The following is a 23,961-nucleotide window of genomic DNA, read 5'->3' on the forward strand; positions in this document are numbered from 1 at the left end:
TAAGAAATAAAGACCGCATTCTCGTGAATGTTGCAGGATAACCTGCAATGTTAATGTAGACATAGATTTAAATTACACAAGGACTCCCATGCCAATTTCAATAGTCCTCACCCACTGAAGTCAAACACAAAGGTAGTCGCACGAGATTTACATGCATATTTAGCCTCCTTAGCGTCAGACACAGAGACAGGTGCGCACGAGATTTTCATGCATATTAGGCCTTCTTAGCTCCTAGCTGACCTATCGACCTGCCTAATTTACATTCCGATAGAATTATCAAGAAATCAATTCCGCTAACTTTCAAGGAGTTACCACAGAGAAAAAAAAAACAGACATGGAAATATTATGGCATGACATCATGAAAAATTCTCAAGGGCATAAAACTACTATATACAGATACCGGTAAATGAATGCAGAACATGCACAAAGTTTCATTTATGGTATATTGATAGATAAAAATAATTTATACTTTTATACTTCGACCTCAGTAGGGGTAAATTTTAGCGTCAGTCATTTTGGCTGGATCGAGAAATTTGAGTGATCGATATTCAATTCATTTTCTAATTTTAGTGAAAAATTTAATCCATGCTTTGTTATTATACATGTAATTGGTATTGTATGATTTATTCTATTTTTTTTCTTTAACAGAAAATGAAGGTACAGTAGCTGACATATAGTGTACATGTACCACTTGAAGATTTGTCCCCCTTGTAGATACAAGAAATGCAAAGGTAATTCTTTGTGAAAATAGAGAGAATGAATAATAAAATTTTTCAAACCATACAACAAAAACTACTTTGAATAATTAGCACGCAACCAACCATTTACAATTTAATTTTGCAGTTTTATTTCTTTAACATTGAAAAAAAATCAAATTTGATATTTTTTTTAGCTCTACTGGTCAGAGACCAGAAGAGCTTATGGGATAGGAAGGTGTCCCTCGTCCATCCGTCTAGCTGTCCGTCTGTCTGTCTGTCCATGGCATCTAGTTGTCTGTCTGTCTAGCTGTCCATCTGTTTGTAATTTTTCAAAACACTACTCCTCCTACAGTTTTATTCTGATTTCAATATAACTTAGACTGCACTAAGGTACATTTCAATGAACGGTGCTGCCATGGTTACTAAAAATAGAAATTTCTGTAAAATTCCTTTAAAACGCTACTCCACCTACAATTTTGGTATGATTTCAATATAATGTGGCACACAAGTAGACTACACTTAGATACATAATTCTATTTATTGCTGTCTGTTGCAAAGTTTCAAATCCAAGTGTTACTTTTTCTTTGTTATACATATAGACCAGGAGAGCTACAGTCTCATCAGAGACTTCTGGTTTATCCTTTTCATCACACAGCGACTTTCTTTTTTTTCAGTGTACACAGATACATACACATAAAAGGAGACATCACCTCATGATCTGTGGATCCATTGAAAACTTTAAGGACAAAACTTTTGATAATTCATTCATGTATAGAGTGTTGACTCGAATATTGAATATCTAATGAATGGAACCAAGAGAAATAATTTAAGAAGTATTATATTGTATATTACTCTTCTTATTCATCTGTCAAATTTCTTAATTAAAAATTAAACTTAAAGGCTTAAATAAGGATTTTTTTTTTTCATTATTTTAATTAGAACAAGTTCTTTAATTTATTTTTCTCTTATATAAACGGGCATTTAAGGTCATACGCAACGTAGTTTGCACTTTATTGGGTTCTTCCCTGGAGTTGAAGAGTTCCACTAAATGAAGGACCTGTGTGCAATATTTTTATTGTCTATATATGGATTTGTAAATCTCTTCTAAAACAATTTTGATAAAAAAAAATCTGGAATTTATGTTTTGTAATTTTTGTACATTTTTCTTTGAATAATGCAAAATTTTTCAAACTTTAATATCTTTTCAAAATCCCTGGAAATGCATGCTGATTTTTTGTTTAAAAATATGTTATATGGTACATGTATTATAAGTTTAAATTTAGAATATCTTGAAAAATTATCAGTAGGTAAGGTATCTTGCGTATGTCCTTAAATGTAAAATGAAGGTATGTGTACCTTTATTCAATGGACTAGGGAACTCATGAAGTGTGCATATTTATATAATAGTGTTGTATTTTGCATGCACTATTCTTAAAAAGTAGTCAGGGTTTGACACATGGTGCACAAGCCGGAGGCTTTAGGTATAATGTACAGATAGTTTTAGAGAATAGTAGTTGAGTGATGGGGTCAATTGCAAGAAACTATTCTAGAAGAATTATTTTGTTTATTTTTCATCTTAAGTGTTAGCTGCAGAACTGTAGCTCTCTGAAAAAATATATATTGACAGACGGGAGAGCTACAGTGCCACCCATAGAAAAAACTGTATATTTATTGTGCACTTTTTGTGCGCTGTTTCTGGATTTATTTCTCAGTGTTTTTAAAACTGTCATCTCAAAATATTACTAAACGTGTGTTTCTAACATATTCTTTCACTGTTTCCACAATAAAACATTCCTTATAATTGTTTTTAACAGCCCTCCTGGCCCTGAAATTGAAATCATTGAAAATTTTGTCTATTTATACTGCCATTTTCGTCTTCACGAGAATTCGGTCCAACGCACTTAGTACAAGTGTAAACTATGAAAGTTATAGAGGAGTAAGGACTTTTTTGAAATGTAGCTTTTTTTTCAATTGAGGTAAGAATTTCAAAGAATTAATTCAGAACCGAGCGCACTTTTTTGTGCGCAATAAATATACAGTTTTTTCAATGGGTGGCACTGTAGCTCTCTGGTCTGTCAACATATATTTTTTCTGAGAGCTACAGTTCTGCAGCTACTTAAGTGTAAAATATTTGAAACTAAGTTTATATATATTATAGTACATTGATATTTATAACGGCGTCTGTGTTGTAATTGGTAGCGCGTCGGACTGACAATCTCGGGGTTGTGAGTTCGCTCCCAGGCGTGGGCGCAGTCAGTTTTTCTTCAGAAAATGAAGTCGTGCACTATTTCGGCATAGTATGCTTATGCTATTTAAATCCTTAGAACACTATATGCAAGAATAGTAGGGTATGGGTTATGTAGAGACAAACTGACAGGAAGCATAATAATTGACAATATGCATTTATGACAAGAAAATTGAAAATCTTCCTGAAAGAAGTTGAATAAATTTAAGCCACCTAAGTACCAATCTAGTTAAAATTAGATGTTAGATCCGCTCACATAGTCACTACAGTCAGTTTAGCGAGTATGCGTGCGGATCTAACATCTTATTTAAATTACACGTAGATTGCTGAGGTAAAAGTTTAATACATGTACCCAATATCATTCTGCTATATTTGCATCCGCGTGGGTATTAACAGTGAGCATTAACTAACTGTGGCCTGGACCTCTTATTTTATGTGTTATGGGGTGTCCAAAACAAGGTGCATGCTGACGTTTAACAAAGAAGAAACTTGCAATGGCCTAAGGTGACTTGGCTATTATCAGTTGAATACATGTCAATGGTGCATGGTTATTATATGTACCAAAAAATAACAAGTAAAAGATCAGCAGAGTGCTTTTATTAAAGAAGTAACAGAACTAAGGAAAACTTGTTTTCTACTGGATGATATGAAACAATGAGTAGAGTACCACCGCAAATATTTCTGGATCCATGCCCTTTCATCATGTTTATTTTTGAACGGGTTCAATGAACTGTCAAAAATGTCTTGATATGTTTAGTAGGTGTAGGTAGAAAGTTTTGAAATTAGTGAAAAGGTTGTTAAATATTTTTAATGCAAACTACCAGTAAATGTGCATAATGAAGATGGTTGAATTTTTTTCAACATTATTTTCTGTTCATTTGTCAGATCGGGTTCGTTATGTGTAAAATAATTTCCAGCTGTCATTGGAACAAAACAAGGCATGATCAGGATCATACAAAGAAAATTAAAAGTAAAAATTAGGTAAATTATTACAGTTTGTGCGTCTAAATAAGTTTTAAAACTCTCTTAAGAATCTCAGAATGACTGATACGACCCAATTTCATGTGATTTTTTAATTGGAAACCTATCAGTTTAGTGCAGCAAACAGGCAAAGATCTAACAACATGCATGGATCTGATCATGTTGTAAAGCTTGACAAATGGCACTTATGCAATAAATTAACCTAAATGATTAGGAGGAAAATAAACATAAAAAGATTTGTTCTTTCTTAATTGCATTTTTTATTTTTCCCATTCAAAATTTACATACAAGGAATAAAAGAAGGTAATCTACATACAAGGGAAATTGCCTTTTTACTTAAAAAAAAAAAAAAAAAAAAAAAAAAACTGAAAGTTATAGAGATAAAACCACTTTTGATTTTTTGATCTTTAATCATTGAAAAAATTAAACATTACCCCAAAATTGGTTAATTTTAAGAAATTTAAAAAAAAAATGGTTTAGGAAACACATAACTTAAATGAAAATAAATAATTAATAGTAGTTAAACTGTTCAATAGTTTCTTTATTTGGTTTAAAACTGTTGTTTCTTTATCCCATGGGAGAATTTTTTTCTATTTTGTAATGAATATGGGATAAATCCCACATTTATAAAGAGATGGGAGATTATCTTCTATATACAAGTATATGGGAGATTTTGTCCCATTATAAAGCATTCATGGGATTTTCAAACTTCTATGGGAGAAAAAATCCCACAGAATACCTTTTTCTCCCATAGAATAATGGTGGGATATTGGTTAGGAGAAAAAATCCCACCATTATCCCATGGGATTTCTTGGTTTCAGGTGTAATATCTTTTTACCTAGAAGATAATCAGGTGTAAATTTTGGTTCATGTGTTAAGTTTTAAAAAATCCCATCAGATGACATAAATGGTTTCCACATATCTTTGGAAAAGTGGTTGGCGAAAGTCCGGACAAATGTCGTGTCCGGAGTTAAATGTCGCACTGTTTAATTTTATTAATAGCGATTCTCTGTAACCACTTAAACTTCTTTGCCATGTATGGTCACCGATTTTGATGAAATTTTGCCCATTATTACAACTTGACACCAGAAACATATATCAAATAAAATTTCGTTGCTATGTGTCTTGGTTGCCATGGTAACAGCCAGAAAAGTTGAAAAAAATTGAAATTTTCAGCTACTTTGAATCTTTATTGAGCCTTAATAAAGACTAAGAAAAACAAACAAATCATTCTCCCAAAAACATGACACCTTGTTGCCACTTATGCTATAAAGAAACTATTTAGAATTTATCTCTAAGTAAGTGGTAACCATGGGTACATTTGGAATACATTTTAGATGCTATACAAAATGCTAAAAAACCCTCAATATTCACAAATGATAGATGTTACATGATCAAACTCAATCAACAACCTAAGAAAAACAATAAAAAATACTTGACCTTAAGTAATTAGGTATTGGTAATATTATTCTAAATATAACTTTCATGGTTGCCATGGTAACACAGTGTTACCATGCAAAATCTGTTGCTATGATTGGGTTAATGCTACTATCTTGAGGAAAAACAATAAAATTCATGACTGGCACATATACATCCTTAGGACCTTGCAACACTGACAACATAAGAAAAATTGGGATTAATTGTTACTTTGCAGTGTAACCATGGAAACAATGTAGTAGTTGTTTAAAGTGATATGTCTTGCTGCTTTAGGAATTTACTTAATCAAGAAACATATTATTTGACTCACCTTGAATAGTACTTATCTGGAAGAACTAAAGTTTAATATCAGATATTGATAAAGTTTGTTGAAAAATACAACACTGTTGCTTTGGTTACCAAGAAGAGAAAATGTTCGATTTTGTTAATTTTATGTCAATATCACAGGCACTTGGGGTCCGGACCCCCCCCCTTTTCCATTTTTTTTTTTTAAATATAGAGTCGATTCACCTTTTTCCTATTTTTGTATTCTAATATGCACTATATGTTATCAATAATGTAACTCTTTTGTCTCTATATGCTGTTTTTAAATATACCGTTTTCGACTGATACTTGGGGTCTGGACCCCCCCCCCCTTTCCATTTTTTTTTTTAAAATATAGAGTCGATTCACCTTTTTCCTATTTTTTATTCTAATATGCACTATATGTTATCAATAATGTAACTCTTTTGTCTCTATATGCTGTTTTTAAATATACCGTTTTCGACTGATACTTGGGGTCTGGACCCCCCCCCCTTTCCATTTTTTTTTTTAAAATATAGAGTCGATTCACCTTTTTCCTATTTTTTATTCTAATATGCACTATATGTTATCAATAATGTAACTCTTTTGTCTCTATATGCTGTTTTTAAATATACCGTTTTCGACTGATACATAAAAAGAGAGAAGGCTTGCAACTCTTTTCTCATCGTCTGCCTCACCTCGCTTAAACTTCGCCTGATTATTTATCGAAAGAATAAGAAAACATGGAATATGCATACATCAATAAATTCGTTATACATTCTTCTTTCTTTTCATATTTCCATTTAATTTTTATATGCCCCCGATTTGTAAATATTTCGATTAAATCATCCGCATCTAGGGTAAATTTTGTTGATGTGCACCAGCTGGGACGGAAGTGCCCGGTATTTTCGGGTATCATCATTACATGTAATGTAATTCGGAACATTAAATGCGAGAAGGAATACATCCCGAATTTTCTCTTCATATAACATGTAACGGTAAGTTCTGTGAATAACAAGATAACTTTAACTAGCAAATTTTAATGGATGAAGATTATACTTTAAATAGACGACCTAGACAACCAAATTCCACAATATTGTTATTACAAAGCCTGGATTTTTTTTTAATGCAGAACATTTATAAAGTTAGAGTTACCGTTATTGCACTTCCGTCCCAGCTGGTGCACATCAACAAAATTTACCCTAGATGCGGATGATTTAATCGAAAAATTTACAAATCGGGGGCACATAAAAATTAAATGGAAATATGAAAAGAAAGAAGAATGTATAACGAATTTATTGATGTATGCATATTCCATGTTTTCTTATTCTTTTGATAAATAATCAGGCGAAGTTTAAGCGAGGTGAGGCAGACGATGAGAAAAGAGTTGCAAGCCTTCTCTCTTTTTATGTATCAGTCGAAAACGGTATATTTAAAAACAGCATATAGAGACAAAAGAGTTACATTATTGATAACATATAGTGCATATTAGAATACAAAAATAGGAAAAAGGTGATTCGACTCCATATTTAAAAAGAAAAAAAAAATGGAAAAGGGGGGGGGGGGTCCAGACCCCAAGTGCCTGTGATATTGACATATGTATCAGTCGAAAACGGTATATTTAAAAACAGCATATAGAGACAAAAGAGTTACATTATTGATAACATATAGTGCATATTAGAATACAAAAATAGGAAAAAGGTGATTCGACTCCATATTTAAAAAGAAAAAAAAATGGAAAAGGGGGGGGGTCCAGACCCCAAGTGCCTGTGATATTGACATATGTATCAGTCGAAAACGGTATATTTAAAAACAGCATATAGAGACAAAAGAGTTACATTATTGATAACATATAGTGCATATTAGAATACAAAAATAGGAAAAAGGTGATTCGACTCCATATTTAAAAAGAAAAAAAAATGGAAAAGGGGGGGGGGTCCAGACCCCAAGTGCCTGTGGTCAATATTAAACCCTATGTGCCAGCTTTTTGCATCCAGTTAGAGATTGGGTGGTAGTTAAAATTGAAAGTCAGGTTAGTTGTTCATATATATATATATATCTATCATTAAAGTTTTGGGAATCTACATACAAGGGTACGTATTCAAGGAAACAGAATATTTTTCAGATTTTTATGCATGTTTTTTCGCCTTATTTCCATAGCAACGCTCTATTTAAAGAATTGAATTTGAATTTTTTGAAATGTGAAAATTAGGGTCAACACCAACGCCTTTAAAAATTGATCATCAGTTATATAGAAATATGCTTTTTTAAAAGATAGGATAAGATTAAAACACTAAGAGAGTAAATTTAAAATCCCTTCGTGGTATTAAAACCATGGCAACCATTGCCAACCTATGGGAAATATCATATTTCGTCCTTGGTATATGTTACAAGGATCTCTTGTCTATTATTTGCTTGCATTTCAACCTATAATTGTTTTTATTCTTAAGTGTATGACTTTTTAAAATTAAATGAACAAAATTATTACTTTTGAATACTTTGTTTCCATAGTAACGTATATAATAGTTGATTTACCAAACATGTTTATCAGGCATTTAAGACAACAGGCCTTCAACTTTCAGAAACAGTCATTGCCACTTGTTTGCTTTGCTGCAAACGTTAACTGTGGGACTCTGAACATGTTAAAAATGCCATTTTTTAAACTTTAGGACACGTTGCTATGGTAACCATGACACGTAGCAACCAATTTTTGCCTGATTTGAGTTTACGGTATTAAAGACTTTTATCATAGAGAGTTTGGAGAAATTCTGAGACTATGCGTGCCACAGCTTCTATATAAAAGTTCAAGTCATTACAGAGAATGGCTCTTAATTAGTAGGGTCTTGAAATCAAATGCAAAATTCTGAAGACTAATCTTCCCTATTCTCGCATCATTTCTCCTTTCTATCTTTTGAAGAAATGTCATTTATAAATTCATAGGAGTCCACTTCTGCGTTAATGATTCTTATCTGTCAGTCAAGATCAAAGGTTCATGCGAAAATTACGCGTTTATTAGCAAAAGTTTTGCGTTATAACGCGGAAAATTATTTTTTTGTTTAACCTGCCAAAATGAGCTCAATGGGCTTTTGTAGATTTTAAAGGGATTTGGTCAAACTTAAAACTTTGTGTAAATAAGTTCTTTTCCTCTGAGGAACCTCCGATTTATGCTTTCAACATTTTAAAAAGAAATCGTTAAAAGAACTTGTTTATATAAGTTTGACCAAATTTATTTTTTTTTCTTGCTTAACCACTAGGTACCTGTAATTGTGCATTTTAGAAATTTTCTCTCGGTAAGTACTTTCCTACTCTAAAATGCTTTAGATGTTATCAAATGTTTGAAAATTATGCCTTTTAGAGGTGTACCTTATAATAAGTAAATTTGGATAGTGCTTGAAGTTCGATCTTTCTTTCATGCCAACAGTACGTGTTTTATTCCAGTAAAATTCTCATATTACATATTATACATGAAATGTTAGGTATTTGGAGTTATAATTCTTTATAATTGTAATTGGGAACAAAATCAGTAGTAACCGGAGATGCTTCGGAAAACCTTTAAATTCTACGTAAGAACATTCTTGAAAGCGAAAGCAGCGAACATGCCGTTTGTGTCGGGAATTGACCATAAATATATTGCAATTGGTGCTTTAGCATGCACTACAGGTGTTGCAATTTTCTCGACGTATAAATGGTTAAGTGAGAGAAGAAGGAGACAGAAAAGCTCTGTCTATGAATCACAGAAATTGCTGAATGAATACCTAGTTTTCCACTACGGAGCCAGAGGAGAAGTTCTGAAATATGACTTTGGACCCAAAGAAGCCCTTGACTTTCCTAAAAGATGTGCTGACATGTGTTTAAAACATTGTAAAGGATTTGGCAAGGTATACGGATAGGATTTAATAATTTAATTGTGGTATCATTTACTGTAGACCTACATGTACTGTATGTTATTTACTATCTCTGTTTGACATGTTAGAGCTTGACCATATTTGCAATTTGGATATTTTTTTAAATGTCAAAGACTAATGCATTGAATGCGCTTATAGCCAGGGATAAACAATTTTTGATTCCACACTTTTCAAAAGTTATTCATCTAATGGAGTGCCGTGGTAACCATTTCACTCTAAATACATGTGTTTTACTATATTTTTGTTTTTTTTTTTATCAGCTCATCAAGGAAAATCATTTCACTTTTCATGTATATTGCAGAGTAAGACTCTAAGGCGAGCACTGGACATTGGATGTGCAGTCGGTCGATCATCATTTGAACTGGCCCATGAATTCCAAGAGGTCATAGGGATTGACTACAGTCAGTCCTTTGTAGATGCTTGTGAGCACATGAGGGACCTTGGGGAGAAAGTGTACTTTGTACAAGATGAAGGAGATCTAGTCACCCCTCTTGTTGCCAGAGTGCCACAAGACATTGTAAGAATTTTATTTTATCTCTTAACAATAAAATTTTGATAACATGTGTTAGAAAATGTGAAATCCCTGTATTTTCTTTAATTGTTATAACTATATATGCTTGGGAAATTTAACCAGTGACACAAACTTTATACTGAGTTATTAATTACTCAAAAATAAAAGTTAATAACAACAATTCTTATATTCATTCCTAGGAAAAAGCTAGGTGTACCTTTGAGCAAGGTGATGCTTGTGGCCTTCGACATGACCTTGGATCATTTGGGTGTGTTTTGGCGGCAAATCTGATCTGTCGTTTACACTCACCCTTTGACTTCTTGCATCGTCTAACAGAGTTGGTGGCTCCTGGTGGAATACTTGTCATTACATCACCTTACACATGGCTGGAAGAATTCACAGATAAAGTAAGCAATGTCAAATCAAAAGCTCCCTCTTTTAAAATTCCTTCATTATACACAGTCATAAATCTGTGATTCTGTAGAAGTGGAAACTTTAACGACGTAGAAACGTTGACAAAATTGACGAATGGCTAAATATCATCGTCAAAGTTTGCACTCGCCAACTTTCACATTTTGTTAAAGAGCTCTATTAAATACTATTAGATCATCATAGTTTTCACTCACCATATTTCTAAAATATCGAAATCGTCAAACTTTCAACCCTTTTATAAAACCATGTTTACAGTATATTATTTAATATTTCCATTTCTATTTGTTTTCTCTGTGATAACTCTTTGAAAATTAGTTGAGTTGATTTCTTAATCATTCTACCGGAATGTAAATTTCACCAAGCGAAAGGTCAGGAGCTAAGAAGGCCTAATATGCATGTGAATCTCGTGTGGCTGTCTTTGTGGGTGGGGACTATTGAAATTGACATGTGAGGCCTGGTGTAATTTAAATCTATTAGTCTACATTTTTAAAATCTAAATTTACAATTTTATTTCACAATGAAATGGAAATATAAGGAATCACTGTCTAGTTAGTAGAGTATGCCAGGGACATCAATGATAGTTGGAAACGTGGGATAATTTATGCATAACGGGCTTTGCCCGTTATGCAAATTTTCCCACGTTTCCAACTATCGTTGATCCCCTGGCATACTCTACTAACTAGACAGTGATTCCTTAATTAAATGAAAAGTAAAATGAATATGTATATTCTTAATATTTAAAAAGATGTTTGGATAAATGTTTGTAAGGACATAGATTCTCTTTGTTAGAATTAACATCATTTAATTTTTCATTTACATACAATAGATTTGGAAGAATAACAAGTAATTGGAATTAATTAAATGCATCTTTGTAAAATTAATTTACTGTACAGTATTAATTCCCTTTTAAGCTTTAACTTTAAATGCATCACTATATTGTAATCTGATAATAAGGTCTTTTCCTTTTATGTAATGAATAGATTTGAGATGAATAAAAAGAATAAACTACTAGAGTATTACTTTTGATAGCAATCAGTTACAAGTATGAATACATTGTTTGTACATGTACTGATAATGATCCGTGTTTTTTCAATATTTTGCAGGAGAATTGGATGGGAGGATACAAAAAGAATGGGCAGGTAGTGACAGGATTCTCTACCCTCAAAAAAGAACTGGGACCAAATTTTACTTTAGTGGAGTCGTGTGATATGCCTTTCTTCATCCGTGAAACTGCCAGAAAAAATCAGTGGACCGTAGCACACTGTACTGTGTGGTCTAGAAAACACAACTGAACAAACTCTATGTGATAGACAAGTGCTTTACTCTATGTGTTTAGAATTATTCCTTTTCTCTCAGACCTCAGTCTTTTGTGTATCTAAAGTCCTCAGAATTTTGTGCTAACTATATGCACAGAATCAAAACGGAAAATAAGTGTGATAATTGACAGAATAGTTTGGAGTGAAAATTTATATTGTTTTTATATAAGGCTGTTGACAGCAAGCTAAAGATCTCTATATACTGGTAGTAGACTTAATAGAATTATCCATATGAAGTATTACAAATGAGTTAAATTTCTGTATCTCAAACATTGATATCTGATAATCTCAGATACCATTGATGTGTTGAAGTGAGTTGGAAGTCCCAGGAGTTCTTTATGTATTTTATCCTCTGTGAAGTTTTCCTTGGTCCCATAATTTTGAGATATTAAAGTATGACTATATGTTAGGTGTATTTTTGTCCATATTAATAAAGAAATTAAAAATTAAATACCCCCAAAAATTACATTTTGTAATCAAATGGCAGCATCTAACAATATGTCAAATCTGTTTCTATAATCCTATAAACATGTGTTCTTATCATTTTATGTAATTCTATTGAGAAAAAAAAATAAATTTGTAACTGTTATACAGACTTTTTAATTCTTTTAGTAAAAATTGTAGTTTGGGGGTATATTGGAAGCAACATGTCCCCATTTTTGTTCATCTGTAGACTTTTTTCTGGAGATGATCTCTGAAACTACAGTATGTAGAATTTTTTTTAAATCTTCTTAGAAGTAATATGTAAGATTTGAACTTGTGCAACTGTTATTTTCTGATTGATTTGTCAAAATTAAAAAAAAGTTGTAACTCTTTATTAGGTCACCTGAGTCACTCAGATGATGACCTATCGTTATCTCTTGTCATCCATCATGCGACGTGCATTGTGTGTTAACATTTGTACAATTTCAGCTTCTTCTGTGGAAGGACTGAACCAATTTCAACCAATTTTGGCATATAGCATCAACAAAAATTATGGAATTCATTGCCCCCCCCTCCCCGGGAGTACATAGTCTAGTTGGTAAAGGACTGCAGAAAGTTGTTTAATGTTATATACCTTGTTATAGTGACCAAGTGATCAAAGAGAGGCATTGTGACCTGGTGACTAGGGGGCATGTTGTAGTTTGCGACAAGTGGCAAATAGCCACATTGTATAGCCAAGTGCTGCTAACAGGTATTACCTGGTAAGCAGCTAAGTTGTTTGTGCTAAGAGGCTTCACTTCCAGTACCCGGTAAATATACAGGCATTAGAGATTTCTCTTTGTGTACTTAATTGTAGCACTAGGCCATGAAAAAAACATATCTGTATCTTTTGAATACATTACACACTAGGCAAGTGTCCATTGTATTTGTATATTTTGCATTCATTATTTTCCTTGTAAGACTTGGGACAAACCAAATATGATCCCAAGGAGATCGCTTGAGCCTCGCACAATTACAACAGGGTATTTTTACCTTTTTTTATTTTTTGTAATATTAATGCTTCTATGGATCCTTTACAGTGTTGTATTTTACTCGGGTGACTGTTAAGGCCCTTGGGCCTTTTGTTACATAAACTTCTTTGTCAGGAAAAAGAGGAGTGAATTTCTTGTCTAGGCATAACTTTGTAAGAAAATTCAGAAACTCATACCTTGTAAAAGTTTTAAGAAGGAGTGAATTTTTTTTCGAATATACTACAGTTGCAAATAACGCAATGATTTTTTTTTCTACACTTCACATTTACCGTGATACGTATCATTGGTATTATTACGTGACAAAGATCCAGGGTATCGATGCACGTGAAGTCTGTACATCCTTTTTTATCAGCATTCAACCATTCATAATTAATAATTTTAGATATTTGTTGCATTTGTCTTTGAATCAAATAATATGATGATAAAACATCCCTATTCTTTTGTCAGTTAACATTTGATCACTGAAAATTAAAGTATAAAAAATGCAGAGAAAAGTAGCGCAAGTGTTCAGTTTACAACAAAAATGTATCATATTCTTTTTCTACTTTGACATTTTTTCTTTGGTCTCTTTCTCGTGGAAATACTTTAAAATGCTAAATATAGTTTTGCGGGCGGCCGATTTGATGTTTTGCATCAATTTAACTTGTCAGCTGTTTTGGGCAATACACACAGTGTGGACTGCGGAAGACTATGACATGTCAAACGTTGCAGTATTCGATCTTTTCCATTTGTATTATAGCATTTTCCATTTATATTCTATAATTTTCCAGTGGCATTGTATAATTTTCTATTTGTATTGCATAATGATTGTTTGTATTCTGTAATTTTGCATTTGTATTCTTTAATGTTTCATTTGTATTATACAATTTTCATTTGTATTGTAAAATTTTTATTTGTATTCTATAATTTTCAACTTGTTTCTATAAATTTCTATAAAATATTTGTATTGTATAATTTTCCATTTGTATGGTATAATTCTCATTTGTATTATATACCTTTCCATTTGTATTGTAAAATTATACAATACAAATGGAAAATTATACAATACAAATTGAAAATTATACAATTCAAATGGAAAATTATACAATACAAATGAAAAATTGTAGAATACAATGGGAAAATTATAGAATACAATTAAAAATTATACAATACAAATGACAAAATATACATTTGTATATTTACAATTGTAATCCCCATGAAAAAATATACAATTCAAATGGAAAATTATACAATATAAATGGGAAATTATACAATGCAAATAAAAATTATACAATACAAATAAAAAATTATACAATACAAATGGTGAATTATTAAAAAAAAATAATAATAAAAAATTTACAATGCAAATGAAAAAATATAGTATACAAATAAAAATTTTATAATGCAAATGAAGAATTTTAGAATAAAATGAAGAAGTTTACAATACCAATGGAAAGTTATACAATACAAATGGAAAAGATCGAATATTGCAACGTTTGACATGCCATAGAAGACGACACATCGATGTTCTTAATAAGTACTATATTCTAATGTGAAAAATTCATTTCAAGTGTACAGGTTTGATATGTGATTCTGATCTGATAATATTTTGATGACGTTCGTGATTTATTAGAGAATAATGCCCGCAGGATTTCTTTGATCTCGGCAATAACTGAAGTAGAATTGAGCATAATCTAAACCTGGTGCATTTGTGATGACTTCCCATGGGTTTACTTTATTGCACCAAACCAAATTCATTTCTTAAGTACAGAAGTCTGTACAAATCAGACAGAAGGTGAATCACGAGGGTTCTCATAATTCGATGATTTTCCACACATAGGTTTCTGTTGCACTTTGAATCACGTATGCACAAAGAAAAAAAAAACCTGGGCCATAGTTACTATGGAAACATGGCTAATAAAATTTCCCTAGCAATTGGTCAGTTTTTAATTGTGATCGACAAAAAATCACCTATTTTTAGGGTTTGAAATTGATTGTTAATATAATAAAATTTTTATAATTTTTTTCTGTTATTGTAAAGATAATCATTTAAAATGTTTTCCAAATGCATGGCATAGAAATAAGATTTCAACGTATGTCTGTGGTTGAGCGTGATATAATAAAGAAAGTAAAACATAACATAAGGAAATTATAAATCATATAAATTTTTATCTTTGAGTTTCAAATACCTATAAGATTTAAAGAAAGAAAATTTATCTGAGACTGCTTTGCAAACCAAAGAATATTGTACAAATACTTATCTCCATGTCAACAGCAAATTCCTCATATCAACAAAGCAAATAATCTTACTTTTTGCTTTTATTCAATTAATCTTTTAGACGATTAAATACAGTTTGTCATATAATTGTGATTAAACAAATATACTGATATGTATAATTGGGACAAGGCCATCCTTAAAAAAAAGTTTGCTTGCCCTCACAAAAAAATGGGTAGGTAGATAGGGAAAAATATTTTTCAGAAGTTTTCAACATTTGATTAATAAAAACAAGCTATTTCAGAGAATTTGTGTCCCCCGCTTAGGGAAAAAGAAGAGCATGCGCAGTTCGGGGGGGTCACACTACCTCCCCTGTATTTGTAGAATTATTAAATGTATACATGCATATTGAAGCAAATTTAAAGAAATGCCAATATGGATATAAAGATTTCATTGCTTATTCTTTAATATGTGTATAGAAGATTATTTTTAATATACAGAATATTTATCACACTGTAATAATGATTTTATGAGTTTGTACACGCCAGACATCATAACTTTTTCATTTCACATGTTGAATAGTATCATTAGTAAATCCAAAAATAAAAAAAAAAAGAAAAAAAAAAAGAAAAGAGAATTGTCCGGGGATCGAACGCGTGCCTCTCTCTTGCTAAGCGAGCAACATACCACTAGACCTCGGAGGCACTTGATTATAAAGCTTAAATGCAAACATTAACTCACATATAATGTTTATATTGACGTTTGATATTGTCAAAATTTTAATCAATACATGGTGTCTAATTTAGCCTTTACTAAACAGTTCTAGTAGATGTAATAAGAATATAATGTCTGCCGACAACCTGTATTATACGTAATAACTCTCCACAAGCCCCGTGCTAAAAATAGTGCCATGCGACTTTTAATACAATACATGTAAATAGTAATTAAAAAACGGGGCGGGACACTTTGAGACGGGTGAGAGAGGCCCTAGGGAGTTATGGTATAAAATTTCATTGCAAAAGCTCAAAAGCCTCTTGAGATATCGCCCGGAAACAAAAGTGTTACACACAGAAGGAATGTATAAATCTACGACCTTGAACTCTGACCTTTTGACCTCAAAATCAATAGAGGTCTTCCTTAGGCCACAGTGAGTTGTGTAAAATTTCATTGCAAAAGTTCAAAGGATTCTCGAGATATCGCGTGGAAACGAAAGTGTTAAAACAGACAGAATTTATGAATTTATGACCATTTGACCATTTGACCTCAAAATCAATAGGGTTCTTCTTTAGGCCATAGGGAGTTGCTATGCAAAATTTCATTGCGAAAGCTCAAAGGGTTCTCGAGATATCGCGCGGAAACGAAAGCGTTACAGACAGACAGAAATACAGCTTGACGGACGGACGGACAGACCAAATTAATATCCCCCACTTTAAGTGAAAGCAGGGGACAAAAATATCGTTTATATACTGGAGGTTCAAAAAAGTTTTGAGTCGTGTCATTTTAATCAGTCGGTCGGGAGAGGGCAAACGAGCAATTTTTTACAAATGGCCCAAAACTTGCTTAATAGAAGTGTTTTATCTCGGTTGTTTTTTTAAACACGAGAATCTTATTACAGCCTACACTAAACAAGAAAGATTTGTTAAACTTCACCCAGAGACGAAATTTCCACGGTTTCTGGGATGTTGAAAATCAGATGGGTATTTCACAGACACCAAAACATGTCTGGAAAGAAGTGAAAAATGTGGTTGACCTGAGAGAGATAGAGAGAGACTCTTAAGGAAGAAGGAAACAGTGTCAAAGAGACACTTATAAAAATGACGTGCAAGAAACAGCGCTGTTCAAAGATATTTAAAAGAAATAGGAAGTATGTTGATTTTTTAAAAATATAAATATAAGTGCATATGCAAAATATTCAAAATTCGGTTTTCTCGGTATCGTTTTTTTTAAGGCACATACAGAAATAGACTTCATATCTTGATCGATGTCTGGGGCGATTAGGTACTTGCATTTAGGATGGACAACTACGCAAACAAGATTAAAATTCGCTAAAATTTTCCTTTTTACTGTAAAAAAAACTTCAAGTCTACTGTTTTCAGTGTTTGTCTTAATTGTTTTGAAGTTGATCATTTTGCTTATGTCTAAGTTTTACTTTAATTAAATCTATCGTGCTTTCTTATGGTACCAAAATCATAAATCGGAAGTACAAAATAAATGGCACTGTACGGAAAACTTGTTTTAAAAGAAACTATTAAAAACATTTAATCATTTTAAGACTTAGCTCAATACTTCTGTATTATGTCAAAACTTTAATTGTACTACATTAAGTTTTGAGGAGACAATATGCCAAAACAACTGTGCACTGCATATTGGGTTTATGGAAATTGAAAATGGATTTTTACAGGTCAACAAGTGTTTAATAAGGTATATAGTTTTAAAAGTTTAGTTTTTTGTGTGTGGTCTAAGAAAAAAAGTCATTGTTGTCAAAAAGTTGACCAAAAAAAAACACACAGTAAAATTGGCAGACTTGTGTATTGAGTTCCTTTAATGGCTAGCCAATTAATCAATTTACATTATAGTTAACACAAAACATATAAGAAAAGCTTACAAAGGAATAAAAAATTATTGATGTGGTGTTGTCAACCCATTTATAGTTATTTGCAGTTAATTTGTGCTAAAAACTTTAAATAACGATCGGTTCAAGTTTCACAACATCTTCACCGCATGTGTAAGAGTCTTTTTACCATTTACTAGTATGTCTTTGTAGGTAATTTCGGAATTCAACATTACGTGCTCAACCTCGTTGCAGTTTTAGCAATTTGTGCAGGAATCACCAAAGCAAGTCCTATGGAAAATCAAGACAACATTGTTCGATCGAAGAATTAATTATAGTGTAATTTTTAAAATCAAAGATTATTTAGGTAAGGGAATACTGGCTATACACTTTTCATGTTAAACTGCCAAGTCGTTTTCATTTACAAAAGGTTTCTTGTTGTCACACCAATAATGTAGGAACCTCATGTTCATTGTTAAACAATATGGCTAACTTCATCCATGGTTTACATGAGGAAACCTAACTTCATTTTAATGAAACCATACAATCAATCAGAACAATGGTCCCACAAACTTAAATTATTCGAAGTCAAAGACAAGTCAGAGCTTTATTACGATTCATTAGAGTCGACCGCGTGGCGCAGTGGTTGTAGCGTCTGCTCTAAGAGTCGCGGAGTAAGGAGTTGATCCTTACGTCGCGAATTCGAATCCAATGCGGGACGTGGAGACCGGTCCTTCGGATGAGACCGTATAAAGCGAGATCCTGTGTCGCAGTAAGTGTTGGGACGAAAAAGATCCCTCACTGCTCAATGGCCCTGAGTGCCGAGCATAGGTCAAAATTTGCAGCTCTCCACCAGCAAGTGGTGGCGTCTTCATATGAGTGAAAAATTCTCGAGAGGGACGTTTAACAACAATCAAACAAACCATTCATTACATATTTTATCTAAAAATACTTGCAAACGTACTTGCAGTTTTCCACCGGCAAGTGGTGGCGTCTCCATATGAAAGAAAAATTCTCGAGAGGGACGTTAAACAGCAAACAAACAAACCATTTATTAGATATTTTATCTAAAAATAGTTTAATTCTGGTTGTAACAGACTTTTTGGTTGGCTGAAAAATAAGTTTATACTGTATAATCTGGGTTGCCTACGTCACAATGACTTGCGTCAAAAACGTATCAATCCGCTTGACGTTTCCTTAAAAATTATGTACAATTTAATGTCATATTTGAGGTGAAATTGTCTTTTTTTCCTACACTTAATGTTAGAAAATTAAATTATAAGGAATGAATTTAATAGCTACCCAAGTTGAACGGTATAACCTTGGTTGGAACAGTTTACGCTTTTCTTATAAACCAGTTCGCGGTTTATAAAGCGTAAACTGCCCCAACCCAGGTTATACCTGGTCGGCAGGGGATGCTCACTCCTCGATGGCACCTGATCCCACCTCTGATGTTTTGGAGGTCCGTGTTTGCTCTGCACCTATATTGTAATGTTTAATGGACTTTTGAGCTTGAATACTGTTCGTTATCTCCATATATTTCATTCATTCCTTAAGTATTTTGGCACTGCAACCATAGATGATGTTAATCTTGAAATAGCTTTAGAGTAACCTGGCGCTCATTTGTCATCAATTATTTCATCAACGGATGGTAGAATGAATAATTTAGTCAAAGGTATTAAAGTAAATGCCAAGTTTATTTCAAAGGTTGCTTTGGCATTCAATCACAAATTGTATAACCTTGAACACTTTTTGCCAATGTGTCGGAATTTTTTTTATAAATCAAGTAAACAAAGCTATTATGCTAAGACAACAATATGACAAAAACTTGAAAATGCAGTTAAAAGTTTATTTGAAGGGCAAATTAGTCCATTTTTCATTCCGAAGCAGTTCTTGAGCAAAATTATTTCTCGGATTAAACACAATTTAAGTTAAGAAAATCCTATAAAGATTTTCATCTTATTAAAGACATGTGAATCCATCTTGTTATTATGCAAATGGAAAATTTATTTTTGCTAGGAACATAAATAATTTGTTTATAACCATTACGTTTCCTATTTCGTTCCACATAATGCCCTTTCAGTTGTCTCTCAGTGCCAACATGAGAAAATGTTAACTTCAAAAATGCAAGCTACACAACTTTTATCACTTCCAGATTATTTTGCGATAACAGATCATCTCAACCTTGACTTCACCTGATAATAATTCATCCACAGTCAAACAGATCACCTCAGTGTGATCATATCATGTACATTTTTGCTAAGTATATAAATAAATTTTATGTGAATTTTTCATATTGCTTTCCAGGCAATTTGAGCATGCTTTGCTCATTTAAACAAACATTCATTTTTATTTTTTTCTATTTATATAACATTCTTTCTTGTATTCTCAATCAAGTAAATAACCTTTTAATTAAATTATATACAAGGATTTCTTGATTAACACAATCTAGCTAAGGGGTGTAACTCTCATTTGCTTCACTTAATACAATTGAGTACTCTGTTTGCCTCCTAGATACCAAGGAGAAAAGAAAAGGCACATTTACTTAAAATATTTTTAAATACATTTACATTGATATCATTGTATTCAGTTTGTTTGCTTAGTACTCAGAGGCAGAGGAGAAGATTTTCAAAGTATAAATGCATTTTTGCTAATTAATCAATAGAGCCCCACCAAAGCACCAGAACTCCTGACCCTGGGCCATGAAATTCACAACTTTTGAAGAGGCACTCTTCTTCATCATAACTATGTACTCAGTTCATTGGCTTAATACCCTGGAGCAGAGGAGAAGATTTTCAAAGAATTAGCATTTTCACTATATAATCATTAGAGCCCCGCCCTAACACCAGTAAACTCAGGTGACATTAAAATATAGAATACAAATAAAAATTTTACAATGCAAATGAAGAATTTTAGAATAAAATGAAGAAGTTTACAATACCAATTGAAAGTTATACAATACAAATGGAAAAGATCGAATATTGCAACCTTTGACATGCCATAGAAGACGACACATCGATGTTCTTAATAAGTGCTATATTCTAATGTGAAATATTCATTTAAACTGTACAGGTTTGATATGTGATTCTGATCTGATAATTTTTTAATGACGTTCGTAATTTATTAGAGAATAATGCCCGCAGGATTTCTTTGATCTCGGCAATAACTGTTAGTAGTAGAATTGAGCATAATCAAAACCTGGTGCATTTGTGATGACTTCCCATGGGCTTACTATATTGTACCAAATTCATTTCTTAAGTACAGATGTCTGTACAAATCAGACAGAAGGTGAATCACGAGGGTTCTCATAATTCGATGATTTTCCACACATAGGTTTCTGTTGCACTTTGAATCATGTATGCATAATGAAAAAATTTGGCCGTGGTTACTATGGAAACATGGGCCCAAGTATACTATACGTTTAAGTAGTTCCGGAGAACATGGCGCATTTATTTTAAAATGTGACATTAATTTGTATTCATTTTTAAAATTATTTGAATATTAATTTGCATTAACTAAAACAATAAATTAAATCAATGAGATAAGCAGTAACTTTTATTGAAAGTTTAAACAACAGGTCGAGGGAATTGCAGGCAAGCTAATGAATTTGTGTACAATAGACAGGTCAGTAGGTCGACAGGTCAGCAGGTTAGCATAAACGTGTACAGGTTGACAGATCGACAGACAAGCAAGTTAGCAAATGAGCATGTGTACAGGTCGACAGGTAAGCAGGTCGACAGGTAAGCAGGTTAGTAAATAAACGTGTACAGGTTGACAGATCGACAGATAAGCAAGTTAGCAAATGAGCATGTGTACAGGTCGACAGGTAAGCAGGTTAGTAAGTAAACGTGTACAGGCCAACATGTCAGCGGGTCAACAGGTAAACATGTCGACAAGTCAGCAGGTCGAAAGGTAAGCAGGTCAAAAGGTAAGCAGGTCGACAGGTAAGCAGGTTAGTGAATAAATGTGCACAGGTCAACAAGTCAACGGGTCGACAGGTAAACAGGTCGACAGTTCAGCAAGTCGACAGGTCAGCAGGTTAGTGAATAAATGTGCACAGGTCAACAAGTCAGCGGGTCGACAGGTCAGGAGGTCGACAGGTTAGCAGCTCGACAGGTCAGCAGGTCTACAGGTAAGCATATTAGCTAATAAACAGGTGTACAGGTCGACAAGTAAGCAGGTGGACATGTCAGCAGGTCGACAAATCAGCAGGTCAATGTAATTTTATTAGATTTAAAAGTGTACATGTAGACATAGCCAGCAAGTATGCAAATGAAATAGTGGTATTTTGGTAAAAATTTATTTAAACTTTCAGTTGTATATTAATATATCAACTTAAATTAATTTGATTTAGGATATGCGATATCCTTTAATCTAAATAACTTTGAAACCATAGGAAGAATTTAAATAACGAAATTTAACAAGTTGGAACGGGTCAAGTTTAAGTGAATATCTGCGGTGAATATCTATACATGTCCACCTGCTGACCTGTCGACCTGCTTACCTGTCGACCTGCTGACCTGTCGACCTGTTTCCCAATATTTATTGTTAATTCAAAACTTAATGAATATGTATATTATGTAAATGTTATGAATAAATATGTAACTACAATAAATATTCATTACTTTAATAGGGTAGATACGAGGACTATTTACTCATTCTGTTAAAAATGAAAATCCGCAGGAACTACAATACCGTATACTACACTTGACCCGAAACATGGCTAATAAAATTTCCCTAGCAACTGGTCAATTTTTATTTGAGATCGACAAAAAAATCGCCTATATTTAGGGTTTGAAATTGATTGTTAATATAATAGAATTTTTATTAATTTTTTTTGTTATTGTAAAGATAATTATTTAAAATGTTTTCCAAATGCATTACATAGAAGTATTTCGGTGGTTGAGCGTGATATAATAAAGAGAGTAAAATATTGCAACATATTGAAATTATAAATCATATAAATTGTTATCTTTAAGTATCAAATATAAGAATTGAAGAAAGAAAAAATATCTGAGACTGCTTTGCAAACCAAAGAATATTGTACAAAAAACTTATCACCATGGCAACAGCAAATTTCCCATATGAACAAAGCAAATAATCTTACTTTTTGCTTTTATTCAATTAATCTTTTAAACGATTAAATACTGTTTGTCATATGTAATTGTGATTAATCAAATGTACTGATATGTAATTGGGACAAGGCCATACTTCAAAAAGGTTTGCTTGCCCTCGCAAAAAATGGGTAGGTAGATAGGGAACAATATTTTTTAGAAGTTTTCAACATTCAATTAAAAAAATATCGTTTACTGGAGGTTCAAAAAAGTTTTGAATCGGATCATTTTAATCAGTCGGTCGGGAGAGGGCAAACAAGCAATTTTTTTTTTAAAGATGGCCCAAAACTTGCATAATATAAATGTTTTATCTCGGTTGTTTTTTTTAATACGAGAATCTTATTACAGCCTACACGATTACTTTCTGATAGACAAGAAGGATTTGTTAAATTAAACTTCACCCAGAAATTTCCACGGTTTCTGGGATGTCGAAAATCAGATGGGTATTTCACAGACACCAAAACATGCCTGGAAAGAAGTGAAAAATGTTGTTGACCTGAGAGGGAGGAAACGGTGACAAAGAGACACTTATTCAGATGACGTGCAAGAAACAACGGTGTTCAAAGATTTTAAGAAATAGGAAGTATGTTGATTTTTTAAAAATATAGATCTAAGGGCATATGCAAAATATTCAAGATTCGGTTTTCTCGGTATCTTTTTTTTGAAGGCACATATAGAATTAGACTTCATATCTTGATCGATGGCATTTAGGATCGACAACTGCACAAACAAGATTAAAATTCGCTAAAATTTTCCTTTTTACATCAACAACTACTGTAATAAAGACATCAAGTCTACTGTTTTCAGTGTTTGTCTTAATTGTTTTGAAGTTGATCATTTT

At 32.6% G+C, this 23,961-nt stretch overlaps 1 protein-coding gene and 1 long non-coding RNA gene across 2 annotated transcripts in view; both read left to right on the forward strand.

Annotated features, from left to right (window-relative positions):
* The first annotated feature begins 647 nt into the window (after nt 1-647).
* The window catches only part of LOC133183097 (uncharacterized), a 250,024-nt gene continuing 226,710 nt past the window's right edge, over nt 648-23,961 (forward strand). The window contains exons 1-2 of the long non-coding RNA XR_009720580.1: nt 648-731; nt 1,373-2,136. This is a non-coding gene — a long non-coding RNA (uncharacterized LOC133183097). The remainder of the gene's footprint in view (nt 732-1,372; nt 2,137-23,961) is intronic.
* On the forward strand, nt 9,201-12,396 carry LOC133183940 (uncharacterized). The gene is made up of 4 exons (XM_061318815.1): nt 9,201-9,521; nt 9,850-10,065; nt 10,260-10,466; nt 11,595-12,396. Exons 1-4 carry the CDS (start codon nt 9,240-9,242, stop codon nt 11,781-11,783), a joined length of 894 nt encoding a protein of 297 aa, XP_061174799.1. The 5' UTR covers nt 9,201-9,239; the 3' UTR covers nt 11,784-12,396.

This window comes from Saccostrea echinata, unplaced genomic scaffold, assembly GCF_033153115.1.
Source record: "Saccostrea echinata isolate AGI-Se365-2 ecotype Australia unplaced genomic scaffold, CSIRO_AGI_Sech_v1 ptg000009l, whole genome shotgun sequence".
Taxonomy (NCBI): Eukaryota; Metazoa; Mollusca; class Bivalvia; order Ostreida; family Ostreidae; genus Saccostrea; species Saccostrea echinata.

Coding starts and splice junctions, on each gene's coding strand:
- LOC133183940 (XM_061318815.1), top strand. CDS start 9,240: ATGCCGTTTGTGTCGGGAATTGACCATAAATATATTGCAATTGGTGCT. Junction 9,522..9,849: donor ATTGTAAAGGATTTGGCAAG/GTATACGGATAG, acceptor TGTATATTGCAG/AGTAAGACTCTAAGGCGAGC. Junction 10,066..10,259: donor CCAGAGTGCCACAAGACATT/GTAAGAATTTTA, acceptor ATTCATTCCTAG/GAAAAAGCTAGGTGTACCTT.